General features: G+C 42.0%; 1 protein-coding gene across 1 annotated transcript; it reads left to right on the forward strand.

Annotated features, from left to right (window-relative positions):
- The first annotated feature begins 14,582 nt into the window (after positions 1–14,582).
- Positions 14,583–15,397, forward strand: LOC147448881 (uncharacterized). Its single transcript, XM_086521476.1, has 2 exons — positions 14,583–14,878; positions 14,968–15,397. Exons 1-2 carry the CDS (start codon positions 14,583–14,585, stop codon positions 15,395–15,397), a joined length of 726 nt encoding a protein of 241 aa, XP_086377602.1.
- Positions 15,398–16,321: the final 924 nt, after the last annotated feature.

The following is a 16,321-nucleotide window of genomic DNA, read 5'->3' on the forward strand; positions in this document are numbered from 1 at the left end:
CTTATTATTGTGCTGTTTTCAATTTCAAAAATGCCGGTTGAAGGCAAGGGGAAAAGGAGAATTAAAGTCCGCCCCGAAATAGAGAAAAATAGTGTAAAAACCGAAATAATAGCTTAACTTTCTAAAATTTTCTCTTAGCAAATTCAAGGAAAGGAATTTTGTATGTTTAAAATAATGATTTTTTTTTAACATTGCAAAGCACCAGTAGGGGCTCAACAAATTGGCACTATTCAAAGCACCAATTTTCTAAAATTTTCTCTTAGGAAATTCAAGGGAAGGAATTTTGTATGTTTAAAAAAATGATTTTTCCCGAACCTTGAACCCTAGCATTGCCTTGGTCGACATGTATGCCAAATATGGTGCACTTCATAAAGCACAAAAAGTGCTTTCAATGAGCTTAATCTATGAGATGTCGCCTCTTGGAATGCCTTCACATGAGTAGAATATCGGACGGAGAGAGAGAGGGATGGAGCTAATGGATGAGAAGCATTAGGTGGGGCAGAAGGCTCTCTTGGCCCTAACCAAGTTAGGCATATCCCACAATCGGTGTATTCCAAGAGACAACATCCTACACAGGAAGCTTCTCAAGTACTTTTTATGCTTTCCGAAATGCACCACATTTGGCATGTGTGTGTGTGTGTGTGAGAGAGAGAGAGAGAGGTCTGCCACTACCGTCGTCGATTCCCCTCCCCCACATGACGAAAACAATCTACCGACGATGGGGGCGAACTAGGCTTGAAGCCAGGAAAACACAGAGCAAACTCAGTTTCAAAAGCCAAGAGGAGAAGGAATTGAGGCATCGCTCTACAACTCATCATCAACGAAACAACAGACAAATAAGCAGGGGGGAAGACAAGCTTAGATGCACTATTTTGCATTGATATGGAGCTTTGTTGATGGTGGGACGCGCAGAGCTAGACAAAACCTAGGTTTAATGTAATCCCACATACAAATTTTGGTATTTACCTCTAAATTTTAAATTTGAACTTGAGAAAACCTACAACCTGTAGAGAAATTTAATGTTAAAACCTTGAACCCTAGCATTGCCTTGGTGGACATGTATGCCAAATGTGGTGCACTTCATAAAGCACAAAAGGTGCTTTCAATGAGCTTAATCTATGGGATGTCGTCTCTGGGAATGCACTCATTGTGGGATCTGCCTAACTTGGGTAGGTCAATAAGCTCTGGGCTGTTTTCAAACGGATGTGTTCAAAGCGAGGGTGTCTCTATGATGCAATCACATACGCTTGCATCTTGAGATGCTAAGTAAGAGCAAGATGTTTGAGGGTAAGAGGGGCGATGCCGCTACCGAAGGCGGCTGCAGTGCACTTCTTCATAAAGCACAAAAAGTGCTTGAGGAGCTTCCTTAATGGGATGTCATCTCTTGGAATGCACTGATTGTGGGATATGCCCAACTTGGGCCGCACCAAGAAGCGAGCGTGCCTCTCTTGATGCAATCACATATGCTTAAAATAAGGAGAGTTTAAAGAGATATAGCTATATAGGTATAGCCTCTGTGTGTGTGACTGTATGTTGGTCGGTGTCTTTTTGTGTGCACCGACCGTCACATCGGGTGATCCATCTCAGAGAGAGAGAGACTTATCTTGAAGACAACGGTGAGGGTCAAGGAGCTCCGGGCATATTTTAACAGGTGCAGAGAGAGCATCTCTCCAAATGCGATCACGTACGCTCTCACCTTGAAGGCATGCGGCACTTCATAAAGCATAAAAAGTGCTTGAGGAGCTTCCTATCTGGGATGTCGTCTCTTGGAATGCACGGATTGCGAGAAGCTCCATGCTATTTTTGTGGATGCGAAGCCAGGGTGTCTCGCTAGATGCAATAACATATGCTTGCATCTTGAAGGCAACAGTGAGGGTAGGGAAAGCTTTGTGTTTTTTTCAGCAGGTGTAGAGGGTGGGCATCACATATGCTTGCACCTTGAAGGTAGGTGGCATTACGCAAGATATTGATATGCGAAGCCAGGGTGTCCCGCTAGATGCAACAATCACATATGCTTGCATCTTGAAGGCAATAGTGAGGGTCATGAAAGCTTTGAGCTGTTTTTAGCAGGTGCAGAGGGTGGGCATCGCATATGCAAGCAGAGGGTGGGCACCACATATGCTTGCACCTTGAAGGCGTGTGGCATTACGCAATATATTGATATGCGCATGTGAAACCACGATGGTATTGTTAGTCAGGGGTTGTTGAAAGAACGCATCATGCTTGGCACTGCCTTGGTCGACGTGAAGCAATGGTGTCTCACACACACACACACAGAGAGAGAGAGAGAGAGAGAGAGAGAGAGAGAGAGAGAGAGAGAGGGGGGGGGGGAGAGAGAGAGAATTGACTGCATCTCTCTCTCTCTCTCTCTCTCTCTCTCTCTCTCTCTCTCTCTCTCTCTCTCTCTCTCTCTCTCTCTCTCTCTCTCTCTCTCTCTCTCTCACACACACACACACACACACACACACACACATGGCCCAATTTGGCAAAGAAATTTTGGGTTGTTTTCGACGGATGCGAAGCGAGGGTGTCTTGAGATGTAATCACATATGCTTACATATTGGAGGAAACTGTGAGGTTAGGGAGCTCTAGGCTATTTTCAGCAGATGTAGAGACATAGAGAGGGAGGTATAGAGAGGTGGATAGGAGAAAAATAGAGAGGGAAAATCAGATAGAGAGAAAAACATATATAACCCGGTGCTAAATATATATCTTATCTTATAGTAATGGAGCAAGTGCTTACCTCTAGAGAAGATTCTTTGGAGGTGATATTTTCTACCCCAAAGAGAAATCCAGGCAACAATTTAAAAAATACCAAGCGTGTTTCCCAAGGTGGGGATGGACCTTCAAAGAAGCAAATTTCAGATGGACTAGGTATCATCCACACAGTATGCTCCAAAATTCAAGCCTCATGTGAGAGAGCCGAGGCATTACAGGTTTCCTACAGAGAGAGCATTCACAGGTTGAGCCATTCACAAGATGAGCAAGGGGTTTATCTTCATCGTCTAGAGGGACGGATGCAGCTACAGATCAATGGTATTTTGCAGCAACAGAGCTCAGTGCAAGAACAACTTTCTCGCATAGAAAGCAACTTACATGCAAAAATCACAAGTCTCTTGGAGAGGTCTCTTCTTGACAAGGATAGCATGGATTTCAAAATCAGTGTGCCTGAATTACGAAGCACAAGCAACAAATTGACTGCCGTAGCAATAAAACAAACTACAGGTGTCTCCAAAGTTAGATCTATCTCAAACAAGCTCAATGCATTGGTAACGACCCATTGGCCCACGAAGGGGATTAATGCCGTTGGAGATGTTTCATCCAGTTCAAAGCAGGGAAACCCTTTCAAGAAGTGAATTATGTAATCGATAGTAATACTTACTTATTTCTCATTTATAGGCTTAGTGGATCTATATTTTGGTGGCTTTGCAGATATTGACTACATTTTGAGGGAGGCTTATGTATGTAGTGGATACCAATTTGCTCACGACTCTTGGTTGTCTTCTTTGGATACTACATTCTCAAAGGATCTCCATAATTGTATTATTTTTGTTGCCAATATGTCTTCTGAGTCACACCTCCCGTTCCCTGCCCCCCTCGCCCTCTCTCTCTCTCTCAAGTTATGTTGAAGTGAATCTCTCTCTCTCTCTCTCTCTCTCTCTCTCTCTCTCTCTCTCTCTCTCTCTCTCTCTCTCTCTCTCTCTCTCTCACACACACACACACACACACACACACACACACACACACACACACACAAAGTAGTGTTCATAATAATTTTTTGCACAAACTCCCTCTCTCCCCCCATTATACTTAGTATCTTTAGATAGTATAGATATAAATATAGATACCTTTGGAGAGCTCTTTCATGTGGGTTTTTGAATACCACAATGGTAGCCCCTATCTACACTGATTCTCCCTCTCTCATAGTTTCCTTCCACAACTTTGACTATACTCTCTCCAAAGCTGTTTTATGCACCAGCTCTCTCTCTCTCTCTCTCTCTCTCTCTCTCTCTCTCTCTCTCTCTCTCTCTATATATATATATATATATATATATATATATATATATAGAGAGAGAGAGAGAGAGAGAGAGAGAGAGAGAGAGTTCTTAAATTATGCTTCACAAAACATTCTAAGAAGGCGATATGGGAAGGGGGAGGTGGAATCGTATTCTAGGTGTGTGCAATGTCTGAACTTCTTTCTAGGTATGACAAATGTGAAGCACTTCATAAAGCACAAAAAGTGGGAGAGAGCTTCCTATATAGGATGCCGTATCTTTGAATGCATTGATGCCAGATATGCCCAATTTGTCTAGGGTCAAGAAGCTTTGGGCTATTTTTGGCAGATGCAAAGCGAGAGTGTCTCTCCCAATGCAATCACATGCACTCACATCTTGAAGCAAAGGGTCGGGATTAGGAAGCTTTGGGCCATTTCAGCAAATGCAAAAAGAGGGCATCGCTCCATATGCAATCACGTACACTTACGGAGTGAAGGCATGTGCCATATATTACACAAGATTCTGATATGGCACAAGAATTCATGATCATATTGTTAGTCAATGGTTGTTGAAAGAAAACGTCGTGCTTGTCACTACCTTGGTGTCAGGTGCAACAGAATGAAAATAGAGAGATATATAGAGAAGAGGAGATTGACACCCGATGGGATCCCAACCAACCCTCTCAACAAAGGGCCCCCACACCATTGCCGATGTGGTATTTTCTTTTGATTGTGTAAATAGAATGTACAAAACAATTCAAGCCTCAATGCAGCTCTACCAACTCAAATGTGGACTGTCACCATGGTAACTCTTCATAATGAAGCACCTCCGGGGCTGATTTGGATGCACCTTTGAATCCGTCTTGATGTGGGCTGCCAAAGGCCAATAATGGTTTGACCAATTTTGCAAACGTTGTCTATCCTACTGAAATGGTTGGTATGGGGCTTAATCTGCAAAATGCTATGCTGATCTACTGCACACAAGAGCACTAGGGCCATCGCTCGGCCATCATGAGCTCAACTAGAGAAAAAACTATGGATAATGGTTGCTGCTAGACCCACAAATGTCGGGCTGATGAGTGTCTAGAAGCGCTAGGAAGCTCTACTCTTCGTTAGCGCTCCCAACTTGCAGATGGAAAAACATTAGGGCTTCAGCTCCTTTTATATCGACTTAACAGTACTTATAATCTTTTGAGTGTCTAGGTCAGGCAAGCATCATCCAAGTCCAACAAAAAGAAATCATAATAAATGATTTATTATATAAACTGGACGAGGTAAAATAAGGGTGCAAAACGGGCACAACTGCATCGACAGCGAGAATTCGATAGACGTGCAGACTGGCGCGTTGTAACCGCAGTGGGAAATTGCCGGCAAAAACTCAGGCCTTAACCGACAATCGTCAATGGGCTAATCTAATGGACTCGCTCCCTCAATTATATCCTTAGTAGTAGTTAGATGAGATATAGAGAGACAGATATAGAAGTATATAGACATTTACCATGTGGGTTGGCAAGCCTCTCTCACTGACTCCCTCAAAGAAAGATAGACATAGTTGGGAAATCCTTTCTTCTCCATACTCTCTTCTTAATTCTCTAGATACTAACCTGTATATATCTGTGAGTACTTATAAGAGTTCTTTTTTGGACAGATGGCTATTGGTCCAAAGGTGTTGTCTTCTGGACATGCAAGACGTAGTAGAATATGTCAAGCCTCTAGAGCTACGCGACGTGCAACAGTGCGAGATAGAGTTCGACATTCTCTGGGGGAGATTAATGTGCATCGCTTGGAAGATTGCTAGCATTTGATAAACGTGAATCGATGCAATGAATTTCCTCATAAAAGGATTGCATTGGATGTAGATATCGAGTCAATGCTCACGCAAAGTTATGTAGGGATTGAAGTGGAAGGCAATTTGGAAGCCAATAATGGAGATGTTCCTGAGGAGCCTGTAATTGTCTCTAGAGAGGGAGATTACTCCAAAGTTGAGACACATTGCCTATGTATCACCTACTTATATTCTGAGACAACTTCCTTGATTTATATCTCTATGTTGCCTCTTTCTCTTGAAAAGTGTGTTGGGGTATAAAGCCCAATGTGGTCGCCCAAGTAAGTGGGCGGGCCGCCGGGTATGTACACATATTCTTTTGTAAAAACCTAATAAGAACTCACTATGCTCTACACATTACAGTAGAGCGAGTTCACCATATTTTCGTGCTCTTCTTCTCGCACTCTCTCTCGCATCGCACTTCCGCTCGTACTCCTTCAACTGGTATCAGAGCTGAGATCGAGGCTCGGGGCAGTACTGCAGGAGGCTAGAGTCACCAACTTAGATTGGAGTGAAATTCGACAGGCGAAGACAACGCCCCAAATCTCGTGGGTAAGCCCAAAGGGCTTGGTGTTGTCACAATTTCATTCTGAGGTCATCTCGGCCACCGTTCGGCTTAGACAACGGTCTGCGCAGGCCATTTTCGACTACGTGGTCTCAGCGGGTGCAGATCCGACTCTGCAAATTTGGGGTTTTCGGCCTACGACTGCAGGTGCTGAGGATACCGACACTCCCAGAGTGTTGATTTGTGACCGTCTACACATCGACGGACGGCTCACAATTCTTGGAGGCGTGTCACATACGACACGGGCGCATCTACACACAGACTGTAGGCGACATCCACTAGTTCATCAGGTAGCTTGTGTTTGCTGCTTGATATTCCAGATTTCATCCTGACATTGCAGGTACTTCCACATGGGATGTATTGTCAGAGATGATGTATGTCTGTTGAGGGTTTGTTGGCTGTGAGTCACGCAGCAAACAACCGCCGCAGCGGTTACATCACATAGTGGGAAATTTGTGGATGTATGACTTTGTGGGAAGTTTATGTACTGTCAGATTTACTGCAGCCTTTGTTGAGGGTTGAGTGAGGTTTTATTGAGCTGGGGGATTCTCGAATGTTGAGATCCTTTCGGTGATACAGGTCTTGGAGCGATCCCTCGAGCACCCTTAGATAGGCAGCCAGGATGTATTGACTGTGAGTTAGACAGTTGGGATTGCATCTTTGCTTTACTTCCGTTGAGGCACTGTCGCAGTCTATGCTTACAAGACAGTGACAGGACAGTCAGAGACAGTACATGTGCAGGACAAGTTTACCCAAGCTTACAGTGTCAGAGAGACAATGTTTTTTGAGCTGTTTTTTGGTCTGTTTTTTGAGTACACCAGAGCCATTTTACAAAGGAGACTCTGCCGAAATTTATGCAGAATCTGAAGCTTTCTTGGTTCATTTGACAGGTTGATATTGGTTCAGAGGTCAGTTTACAAGGGAAACTCTGCCGAATTTTTCCCAGGAAAGTAAACTACTGTGAAGCGTAGCTATGGCTGGATCACAGGACACTGCTCTTTACAATATCAAGAAGCTGGATGGAACCAATTTCCCATTGTGGAAGCAGAAGATTTGGCACCTGTTGGTACAAAAGAAGCAGATAAAACCTATAAAGCTCAAGGGGATAAAACCAGAAGATATGGACGAAGATGAATGGAGCGAAATGGATGAATTGGCACTCTCTACCATTATGCTGACTTTGGCAGAAAGCGTTTACTTCAATGTAGCAGACGAGATGTCGGTTTGTCAAGCATGGTTAAAGCTGAGTGATCTTTATGAGAAGCAGAGTGCAGCTTCACAGGTATACTGGCTTAAGAAGGTTGTTGACGTGAAGATGAAAGAAGGGACACCTATGTCCAATCATCTGAATGAAATCAACACAATCTACAGTCAGTTGTCAGCTCAAGGTGTCAAGTTTGATGAACCTGTTAGAGCTATGTTCTTGTTGATCACATTGCCGGAAAGTTGGGACACTTTTCGCACAGCTTTGAGTAATTCTGCACCTCCAGATGGTTTGAACATAGCAGGTGTAGAAGGAAGTCTGCTTACTGAAGAAACCAATAGAAAGACAATGGACAAAGGCAAAGGAACAGCCTTAGTTGTCAGGGGAAGGACCAAAGAAAAGTACAAAGGTTGAAAGAGGAATCAGTCTCGTAGCAAGTCCCGCAGTGCTAAAGGCAAGAGTGACATAGAATGCTACCATTGTGGCAAGAAGGGTCACATGAAAAGAGACTGCAGAGAATGGAAAGCAGAAAAAGGCAAAGAGAAAGCTGAAGACCATGGTGAGAAGAACAAGTCCTCAGTGAAGATTCAAGAAATAAATGTGACAAACACTGTTGGAGAGGATGACAGTCTAGTGTCAGGAGACATCTACTTCTTGAAAAATACAATGGACTCAGCTCTTCTTACAGCATCTGATGGAAATTCACTGAGTGACTGGATTATAGACTCAGAGGCATCACTTCATGTGTCTCCAAACAAGGAGTGGTTTACCTCTTATGTGACCACTAAAGATCATGTTCGGCTAGGCAATGGGCAGGCATGTGAGATCTTAGGTGTTGGAGATGTTCAATTGAAGTTTCAGAATGGCTCTTCTTTCACGTTGAAGAATGTGAGACATGTTCCCGCAATTACAAAGAGCTTGAGCAGCACAGGTTTACTTGACGATGTTGGCTACGTCACCACTTTTGGACAGAACATGTGGAAGATATCCAAGGGTTCTATGACAATAGCACATGGAGTAAAGTCTGGAGGACTTTACATGATTTATGTATCAAATGTCTCTAAAAATGTAATCAATGTAACCGAGCAACCAAACGTTTCTTTGTGGCATTGCCGGTTAGGACATATGTCCAAGAAGGGAATAGAAATCTTATCTCGTTCTGGTTATTTGCCTGGCTTTTCATTTAATGATTTTGAATTCTGTGAACATTGTCTGTATGGTAAGCAAACACAGCAGCCACATAAGCATAGAAGCAGTAGAAGAGATACACAGTTGGCACTTGTTCATAATGATTTGTGTGGACCTATGCCTAACCTATCTCTAGGGGGATCTTCTTACTTTATGACATTTATAGATGATTACTCGAGGAAAGTATGGGTTTACTTTCTCAAGCACAAGGATGAAGCGTTTAGTGTTTTCAAAACGTTTGTGACACTTGTGGAGAATCAGAGTGGCAAGAAGCTTAAATGCTTACGCACTGACAATGGTGGAGAGTATGTTTCAAAGGCCTTTCAGGACTTTTGTGAGTCAAAAGGTATAAAACGTGAACTTACTGCCCCTTACAATCCTCCTCAAAATGGTGTTGTTGAGCGGATGAATAGGACCATACAAGAGAAGGTCAGAAGTATGTTGTCTAATGCACAACTGCCAAATGGGTTTTGGGCTGAAGCTGTATCAACAGCTGTTCATCTTGTAAATAGATCTCCTAGCAAGGTTTTGCAGAAGGATTCAGTGCCAGAGATGGTTTGGTCAGGCAAAATGCCCTCATACAAGCATCTCAGAGTCTTTGGCTGTGAGGCATATACTCACGTTCCAAAGGAATTTAGGAAAAAACTTGAGCCAAAGAGTAGAAAGTGCATCTTTCTAGGCTATGGTAATTCTGGTGAGATGGGGTACAAACTTTGGGATCCCGAATCCAGAAAGGTTATCCGCAGCAATGATGTTCACTTTAATGAAGCCAAATATCATTCTAAACCAGAGAAAGTTGAGGAGATTAGAAGAGTTGTCTTCCAAGAAGATGGACCTGCACGTGCAAGACAAAATGTCAGGGCTCAAGAGGAGCAAGGATAGGATAGAGTGGAACCACAGGTTGTGGCTGAAACTGAGCCACCTATTGTGCGTAGATATGGACGTATCACGCGACCTCCTGATAGGTTTGTTCCATCTATGAACTATGTCATGTTGACTGATTGCAATGAGCCTTCATGTTACAAGGAAGCACTGCAAATGAAGGACTCCAAGAATTGGCAATTGGCCATGCAGTCAGAGATGACAGCTCTGCATAAAAACAAGACATGGAAGCTAGTTAAATTACCACAGGGCAAAACGGCTCTACCTTGTAAATGGGGTTACAGGTATAAGATCACCGCTCATGATAGTCAGTCAAAGTACAAAGCAAGGCTTGTTGCCAAGGGCTTTAAGCAAGAACAAGGCATTGACTTTGATGAAGTCTTCTCTCCGGTGGTCAAGATGACTACATTGAGATGCTTTCTTGCATTGGTTGCCATATTAGATTTGGTGTTGCACCAAATGGATGTCAAGACAGCGTTCTTGCATGGTGATTTAGATGTGGAAATTTACATGCAGCAGCCAGAAGGGTTTGTTGAGAAAGGCAAGGAAGATTGGGTATGCCAGTTGTTAAAGAGTCTTTATGGCTTAAAACAATCATCGAGGGCATGGTACCATAAATTCCACAAGTTTATGCTTTCTCAAGGCTACAAACGTAGTGAGTTTGATCACTGTCTATATACAAAGAAGGCTAAGGATGGTAGTTGGCTGATCCTTATTTTGTATGTGGATGACATGTTGATTGCTGGCAAGCACTTGGAAGAAATTTCAGCTTTGAAGTCAAAGATGGCAAAATCGTTTGACATGAAAGACATGGGTGAGGCAAGTCATATACTTGGTATGCGCATTGAGAGAGACAGATCAAAGAAGTTGATTTGGTTATCTCAAACAGAGTATATTGACAAGGTTTTGCAACGTTTCAATATGGAGAAGGGAAAGGCACTGAGTGTTTCATTGCCACCATATGTGAAACTTAGCAAACAAGATTGTCCTGTGTCTGAGGAAGAACAGGCTGAAATGGATAAGATTCCATATGCGTCTGCAGTGGGTAGTTTGATGTATGCAATGATTGCTACTCGCTCAAACATTGCATTTGCAGTGGGAGTAGTAAGTCGATACATGTCAAACCCAGGCAAGAAACATTAGGAGGCAGTGAAAGGAATATTGAGATACCTGAAAGCTACAAAGAGTATGCGTATATGCTATGGGAGTCAGGAGCTAAGTGTAAAGGGTTTTACAGACTCAGATTATGCAAGTGACTTATAGAACCGAAGGTCTACGTCAGGGTATGTCTTTACATTGGCTGGTGGAGCAGTATCATGGTGTTCTAGATTACAAGATTGTGTTACTCAGTCTACTACAGAGGCTGAATATGTTGCAGCATCAGAGGCATGCAAAGAATCAATTTGGCTTAATCGACGAGTTACAGATTTGGGAATCAAAGAAGAGATGCCTGTGTTATATTGTGATAGTCAAAGTGCTATACAATTGGCTCGCAATCCAGTTTATCACTCAAAGACAAAGCATGTGGATGTGAAGTATCATTTCATCACGGAAATGCTCGAGGATAAGCAACTTCAGCTTGTCAAAGTTCACACCACAGAAAATCCTGCTGATCTACTTACAAAAGGACTTCCCTCAGAGAGCTTTGCGCATTTTCGCAAGCAGTTAGGTGTAGGGTAGTACATCACTTCTCTACATCTCTTGTATATTAGATTGTATAGTAGCTTCCCTCACACTTAAAGTACCACATTGGACTTTAAGTGGGAGGTTGTTGGGGTATAAAGCCCAATGTGGTCGCCCAGGTAAGTGGGCGGGCCGCCAGGTATGTACACATATTCTTTTGTAGAAACCTAATAAGAACTCACTATGCTCTACACATTACAGTAGAGCGAGTTCACCATATCGTCGTGCTCTTCTTCTCGCACTCTCTCTCGCGTCGCACTTCCGCTCGTACTCCTTCAAAGTGTATTCTTCACAACATAGGCAACTTGGATTTTGCATGTTCGTTTTGTGGTGCTTTAGCTTGAAAAACAGAAGCAAAGACCATTCGCACATTTGTGGGGAAGAGTTGTTGCAACTCAGGAAATGTTTATTTGCCGCCATTAAGTGAATCTCCTTTAGAATTAAGAGAATTGATGCACGGGGGTAATACTAGAAGTAGAAAATTCTTGAAACATATCAGAGCATACAATAGTATGTTGGCATTTGTTGCTTTGGGAGCTCATATAGATGAATCTCTCTGCCAAAGAAAAGGAATCTATACCTTCAAAGTACATGGATCTATTTATCATAACATTGGTCCATTTATGCCAGAAGAACGATCACGTCAAATCGCTCGCTTTGTTCAGTTGTATCTTTTTGCCACTAAGAATGAGTTGCAAAATAGGATGAATCATGTTTCTAAACTCAAACCAGATGTTTTGGAAAGCTTGCAATCGATGATGCATGGAGTAAATCCGTATGTTCAAGCTTTTAGGGGGTTTGCTACAATGGTTCAAACTTCTAATATTTCGGAGATTAGGATGGTCATTACTGAGAAGCGTACAAATGGCTGGCAGTATGTTGCTCCAACAAGTGTGGAAGTTGCTCCAATCATGCCTGGTCAGGGTGAAGAGAGCAACATTGTCCATCGTGATATTGTGTTGAATCTTTTGGGTGGTGGTCTAAAAAGAATCTCAAGTTGCCATAGGTCATACATGCCTCTATTATAGGTGTTTCTATTTCCAAATGGTGAAGAAGGTTGAAATCCTTACATACCGCAAGTGAACAGAGTGGAAGTAAGAGAGAGCGAGTAATGAAACTACAAAGTATATTTCTACAATGGATTTCTACAAGTATAGATTGCAAATTAGAGATGACACGACACAATGTCTTTTACGTGGTGGTAGGCTACTGCAACAATATATTGTTGATGCATATAGTTGTATGGAGGAGTTGAGGCTTTTGTGGGTTCGTAATCATCAGAATGAACTTTGCAGTGAGGTGTATAAGGGCTTGACAGATATGGTTGGAGCAAGAGATGGAACAAGGGATGATAGAGAACCGTTATTGGGTGCTAATGTTGAAAGAAGTGTTATATTGCCTTCTTCGTATGTTGGTGGCCCTCGCTATATGCACCAACTGTATCAGGATGCCATGGCAATTGTACGCAAGAGAGGAAAACCTGATCTCTTCATTACATTCACATGCAATCCTAGATGGAAGGAGATACAGGATGCATTACTGCCTGGACAGACATTCAATGATCGCCTGATCTTACTGCTCGTGTTTTCCACCATAAGTTCAAGGATTTGATGGGCTTGCTGATTAAGAGAGCTATTTTTGGTAAGGTCATTGGACACATTTTTGTGATTGAGTTCCAAAAGAGAGGCCTTCCTCATGCTCACATTCTATTGATACTTGCATCTGAGCGTAAGCCAGCAGAAACATTTTGTTATGATAAGATTGTGTGTGCGGAGCTTCCTGATAAGGTAATGTTTCTACAGTTGTATGATGTTATCAGTTGGTGTAATGTGCATGGCCCGTGTGGAAACTTGAATAAGAATGCTCCATGTATGAAAGAGGGAAAGTGCAGGTTTAAATATCCTCGAAGCTTCAATGCATCAACTACTGTGGCTAGGGATAGATACCCAATGTACATGACAAGGGATGATGAAAATTACATTGTTCGTAATAAAGTGCAAATGAGTAATAAATGGATTGTTCCATACAATCCATTTTTGTCAATAAGGTACAATGCACATATCAATGTGGAGGTTTGATCCACTATATCCACTATGAAATATCTCTACAAGTATGTGTATAAGGGACATGACATGGCCACTATTGTTCTACAAGATAGTGAAGGGCTTCTAAATGAAGTTACAAACTATCTTAATGCTCGATATGTATCAGCATCTGAGGCTATCTGGCATATATTTGGGTTTCACATGTATCCAGAGAAACCTGACATACAACGGCTCCAAGTTCACTTGCCTCATTAAAATCAAGTCATCTTCAACGACAGAGCGACTGTACAGAGTATGGTGGAGAGAGAGTTCAACAAAAAGACAACGCTCACTGAGTGGTTTGTTGCAAATACAAAATATCCAGAGGCCAACGATTTTTTGTACATAGACTTCCCAACAAAGTGGGTTTGGAAGCCAGCAAGTAGAACATGGACTCAAAGACAGATTGGTGACATGATTGGAAGAATGTACCACATTGTTCTCAATGCTGGAGATTTGTACTATTTGCGTATGTTACTCAACATGTGCAAAGGATGTAAGTCTTTTGAGGATATATAGAACCTTCAATGGACAAGTATATGACAAATTTAAAGAAGCATGTAATGCACGAGGATTATTGCAAGTTGATGATGAATGGTTTCTTTGTTTGGAAGAAGCTTCTTTTCAACAAACAGGGCAACAATTACACCTACTGTTTGTAGTCATTCTAGTTTTTTGTGATCTGATACATCCTGGTGCATTGTGGAATCTCTTTTGTAAGGAGTTTTCTGAGGACCATGTATATCATATGAGGGTTCGCACAAATGATGTGAATATCTGTGAACACATGGCACAAAACCAAGCTTTATCAAACTTAGAGACAATGCTTCAATACTATGGAAGAGGCTCTCGGATTATTCTGGAATGCCCCAAGTGGATCACACATTGCAAATTATGAGTGAGCATGGAGTTCTTGCTGAAGAGTTCATGTATAACAGAGAGGAACAAAGAGCATTGTCTGCTCGAATGGAATCATCTTTCAATGTTGGACAAAAGGGAAGCTTACAATCGGGTTTTACAAGCAGCTGGCATGAGCAGAGGGACAATTTTTTTTCTTGGATGGGCCAGGTGGAACGTGAAAGAGTTATCTCTACAATGCATTGCTCTCTTGGATACGTGGGGAGTCCAAAGTTGCTTTGGCATGTGCATCGTCCGGGATGGCAGCACAACTTCTCGACAACGGAAGGACTGCACACTCTAGATTCAAGATCCCTATTGGTATAACTTTTGAGTCCACATGTAACATTAAAGTAAATAGCCAGCTTGTTGAGCTGTTGCGAATGAGTTCACTGATCATATGGGATGAAGCCCCCATGGCTCATAGACACGCTTTTGAGGCTCTTGATAAGACACTAAGAGATGTCATGCAAAATAACATGTTGTTTGGTGGAAAGGTTCTCCTCCTTGGTGGTGATTTCAGACAGATATTACCTGTTGTCCGAGAGCAGACATTGTTAATGCATTTTTGTGTCACTCATACATTTGGCAAAGTACAAAAATCATGCATCTAACACAGAATATGCGAGTGGTCAATTGTTTCAGTAATGTTATTGAAAGAGAGTTTGTGCAATGGACACTTGATATTGGTAATGACAATGTTTGTGATGGGGACATACTTGATAATATGGCTTTGCTGGCTTGCATGATGCTACCACAAAATAATTTGCAAGCATTGATTGCTTGCATATATGGAGACCTTGAAACACTCTCTTGCCATGTAACCTTTTTCAAGGATAGAGAAATTTTGGCTCCACGGAACAAGGAAGTGGATGCTATAAACAATTTGGGCTTGCAACAATTTCTTGATACTTATAAGGAATATGTTAGTGCAGACTTAGTGTGTGAATCAAATTGTGATAGCATTTTATTCACAAGTGAGTTTGTAAATAGTTTAGATGTTGGGAGAGGTTTTCTACCGCATGTTTTACAATTGAAACAAAAATGCTCCAGTTATGTTGCTTCGCAATTTTGATCCAAGAAGTGGTCTTTGTAATGGGACACGCTTGATTTGTAAGCAATTCCACAGCAAAATGATTGAAGCAGAAATCATTATAGGGTCACATGCAGGAAATGCAGTATTCGTTCCAAGGATTGATTTTCTCATGGGATCTAGAGAAGGTCTCCCTTTTGATTTGAAACGCCACTAATTTCCCCTACGTTGTGCTTTTGGGATGACAATCAACAAGGCACAAGGCCAAACATTGGGAGTTCTTGGATTGTATCTCCCGATACTTGTTTTCACCCAGGGTCAATTGTATGTGGCAATGTCACGCATGAGATCCTCTTCTTCCATCAAGGTTGTGGTTGGTGATAGTCACTTAACAAACGTTAGTAGACATGGAGATCAAAGAAACATACACTTCTAACATTGTCTACAAAGAGGTGTTGCAATTGACCTTATGAAGTTAAGTGCATTGATAACAACAATCCATTGTCCCCTGCCGCCCCCTTGCCATGGGGCTTAATGTGGTTGGATTTGTTTGATCCAATAAAAAAGCAGGGTGACTCTCGCAAGAAGCGATAGAGCGACTATTTCTTTGTCATTTATAAGCTTAGTATCTTCTTATGTATTATAGATGGAACATGGTGTAGCCTCAAGCAAGGTATATTCGCTAAGAAGAAAAGGACTAAGATTTATTAGTGCTGATAGATTTATGATTCATGTGATTTTTGATGTATTTCTACTCCTTTATATGTATGAATGAAGATGGATCCTAACGCCTTTGTGACTTACACACTAGGAAGATGACCTTGACACGTCCGAGGTAAAATATTGTATATGTGTGTTTGTGACATTTTGATACTTTAAAGAATTTAAATCTCACAGTCACAATCATGTATTAGATCCACCATTATGGAGGGGTCCAATCACAGCCATGCATGTGATTCATCTACT

This window comes from Adiantum capillus-veneris, chromosome 10 (genome assembly GCF_014529385.1).
Source record: "Adiantum capillus-veneris isolate H3 chromosome 10, ASM1452938v2, whole genome shotgun sequence".
In the NCBI taxonomy this organism is placed as follows: Eukaryota; Viridiplantae; Streptophyta; class Polypodiopsida; order Polypodiales; family Pteridaceae; genus Adiantum; species Adiantum capillus-veneris.

What these genes read in the sequence shown, in the direction of transcription:
- LOC147448881 (XM_086521476.1), top strand. Translation starts at nt 14,583, where the DNA reads ATGGCAGCACAACTTCTCGACAACGGAAGGACTGCACACTCTAGATTC. An exon ending in GTTGTCCGAGAGCAGACATT is followed by an intron (nt 14,879 to 14,967) that starts GTTAATGCATTT and finishes CAATTGTTTCAG; the next exon opens with TAATGTTATTGAAAGAGAGT.